The 3,221-nt window shown below is 30.3% G+C and overlaps 1 protein-coding gene across 1 annotated transcript; it reads left to right on the top strand.

Annotated features, from left to right (window-relative positions):
- The first annotated feature begins 1,902 nt into the window (after positions 1-1,902).
- Positions 1,903-2,551, top strand: LOC21385325 (phytosulfokines 3). The gene is made up of 2 exons (XM_010097780.2): positions 1,903-2,061; positions 2,291-2,551. Exons 1-2 carry the CDS (start codon positions 1,951-1,953, stop codon positions 2,411-2,413), a joined length of 234 nt encoding a protein of 77 aa, XP_010096082.1. The 5' UTR covers positions 1,903-1,950; the 3' UTR covers positions 2,414-2,551.
- The last annotated feature ends 670 nt before the right edge of the window (positions 2,552-3,221 follow it).

Below are 3,221 nucleotides of genomic sequence, written 5' to 3'. Positions count from 1 at the left end.
AAAAGCAAAGATAGTGGACACTTTTTACTGTTTAAAAATGGTTTGAACCATTTAACTTGAGGGAGGAACCAAACTCTAAGTTGGGCCGTTTAATTCAATCCAAACGGATAATATAATTCAAACTATGCTCACTGTTTAAAAAGAATTGAATTGAACTACATTAATGAAACAAACAGCGAGTAAGTTAACTGATGTAGCAAGCACATATGAGGAAGACGCTCCACATCAAAATATACGGTCTGCCTAAACCTCTGAATTCACTTTGAACATCGCTCTCTCATTTTATTCATAAAAATTCCATGCCTTTAACATATTATTAATTATAGGCTACTAAATTGTTCTGAAAGAATTAGGGAGTTATAAATAAAATAAAGTAACTTAAAATTTTCGGAAAACAAAACGGAAAATTAACATACATTATATCCCAATTAAGGAAAAGTAAAGTTTCCTAAATCGAATCATTACAAAAGAAACTTTTCTGAAAACAACAAAATTATTTATTTAACTATAATTTTAAAAATAAATTAAACTTTTCAAATTGAAGAGTAATTGTCTTTTACCCAAAAATATGATTCCCCAAGTGATTTGTTCCCCAGTCATTGATCTTTCTTGAGCTCAGCATCTATCTCTTTCTCCCTCTCACTCTTAAATTAACAAAAATGATGCATATAACACTTTAAGGTCCCGTTCATTTTATCGATTTAAGTTTAAAATTTAAGTTTTGTTACAGTAAAAAGCTCTCATAAACAGTAACATATAACTTTTTTATTATAATAAAAAATTCTCATATAAAATTACATATTAACTTAAATTAAAAATTTAAATAAGTGAAACTTAAAGCATTTTTTTTCCACTAATACCTCGTGCTATTATATTTTGCATGGAAAGCTGAAACTTATAAAAGCAAAAAGGCTGCATTGTCTTTCAGTGTAGGGTGAGAGCTGTTGGTTAAGTCGTTGAAATTTCTTGGGTTCACACATGCACGTATAGATCATCAAACTCATTCACGGCCGCACGGCCGACACCAAAAAGATAAAAATTAATTATGACAAAAAAAGAAAAAGAAAAGCAAAGCAAAGCCATAACGGAAAATTAAAACTCACGACGTGTTTAGAATTATTTTTGTTTTTATTTTCATGTTTTTTTGAGAAAAAAATGAAAATAATTTTAAAACAGTATTTGACATAATTAAAGATAAAAAACAGAAATAAAAATAATTGTTTAATTTAGTGTAAAATGAGAGAGAAATGAAAAATGACTTTTAGTCGTTTTTCATTTTTTATTTTCATTTTCTCCTCTCTCGAACACAGAGAGAGAAATTAATGAGTTTTTTATACTGAAAATAATCTCTTGATAAAACTACAAATGTATTTTTAAAAATGATTTCTATCTGAGATTGAAAACGTTTTCATTTCTATTTTCATACAAAAAAAAATTATTTTTAAACGAGTTCTAAACGCACCATTAGTTTTTCCTTGCCCTATGGATGAGTAGTTAATAGCAAATCAAAGTGCTTTGTTTAATTTGTGGTCAATAAACTAAAAATCTCCATAAATATTTTAGATAAAGACGTAACTAGAGCAACAACTTTGGTGTGCCCATCACTATTTTTAGGATTAGGATGCCATTTATTGTGCTCTAAATCACCCACAAATCTCCCTTTTATTATCGGGCAATACCAAAAATAGGTCAAACGGGATTTATTATAGGGACTAAAAAGAAGAGATGGATCCCTTAAAAACAAGAAAAGGATAAGGATTAAAATTACAACGGTGACCTAATAAGAAAAAAAGGGAAAGATCACGTGTTCTCCAGCTCATATAGCTAAGCCTGTGTCCGTTTGCACTTTTATCGCAGTTTCAACCCCTCTATATAAATTCTCTCCATTTTACCCCGTTCTCTTCATTCTTGTACTCATATTTCACAGGAAGCTAATTATAAGCTCAAAAGATGGCCAAGTTTATCACCTTCTTCATGTTAACCATTCTCCTCAGCTCCGCTCTCGTCTTCGCCGGCCGCCCCTACCCTGCATTCAACCCCCGGATCACAGGCCAACAACAAGTACGTTTTTTTTTTTTTTTTTAAGCTGCGTAACATAAAAAAATATTCTATTAGTAATGCGTATCAAAAGTTCACTATCTTATGGATTATTTAGAAATCAGAACTCACAATTTTTTTTTAAAAAAAAAAAATTATGGGATTCAATGTATCATTAAAAAGAATTAGTAATACATGTTTATGGATTTAATTCGTTTGTTAATGATAATTAATTACGTGCCAATTTTGACAGAATATTGAGGCAAAGAAGGTGGAGGATGATCAATGTGAAGGAGTTGGGAAAGAGGAGTGCTTGATGAGGAGGACGTTGGTCGCTCATCTGGATTATATCTACACACAGGAACAAAAGCCATGAACCACTTATATATATATATATTTTATGTTATTGTATCATTCTATTTGCTAATCGTTTCACCAACAAGAAAATGGGTCAAATTTCTTTCTGGGGAAAGGCCATGCAATATTAATACGAAGTAAACTGATTATCTATAAATTGATAATCCTATTATTTTATGCCTCTTTTCTTCTCTGAATTATTTTCTGTGTTTAATTAATTAATTTCTTTATTTGTTGGTTTAGCTCTAAGAATATTAAGAAATTACCGGCTACTTGTGTAGTAGTCCTGGAGTAACATGCTGAAACTATCGATTTATTCAATATTAATCTATTTCCAAAGTTAGTCGTTGCTAATAGCCGAGCAATCCAAAGCAAATGGCGATTTCTTTCTCTCTTTCTTTCTTCCATCAAGAACGTAGAGTGTCCAGTGGGGAACTGCTAAATCTTTGATTCTTCCAATCGTCTCAGAAGTCAGGAGAAATTCATTTATTCTTTGGCTGAAACGGTGGTTACAGTCAGAGGTGGAGCGTGAAAATTTTTTCAAGGAGAGCGAAGTGTTGAAATAAAATTTCAACGCAATGATATTTTCTTAATTTTATATCTCTATTTACCTTCATTACTTATTATCTTTTTTATTCTTCTTCCAAATGAACTAAATTTGTAATATACTTTAATTCACTTTTTAAAATTTAAAGTCCAAACATATAAACTTTCACAGTACTATAGTTGATTTTTAGTTTATTTGGGGTTTTAAGTTTGAAAGTATATTTTTAAGACAAAAGTTGGGGTATAACTGAAATTATTGAAAAAGTCTACCTCAATATTGC

The sequence above is a fragment of the Morus notabilis genome, unplaced genomic scaffold (genome assembly GCF_000414095.1).
Source record: "Morus notabilis unplaced genomic scaffold, ASM41409v2 Scaffold6164, whole genome shotgun sequence".
Classification (NCBI taxonomy): Eukaryota; Viridiplantae; Streptophyta; class Magnoliopsida; order Rosales; family Moraceae; genus Morus; species Morus notabilis.
Note: the sequence above shows the minus strand (reverse complement) of the source record. Positions and strands in the feature narration are given on the sequence as shown.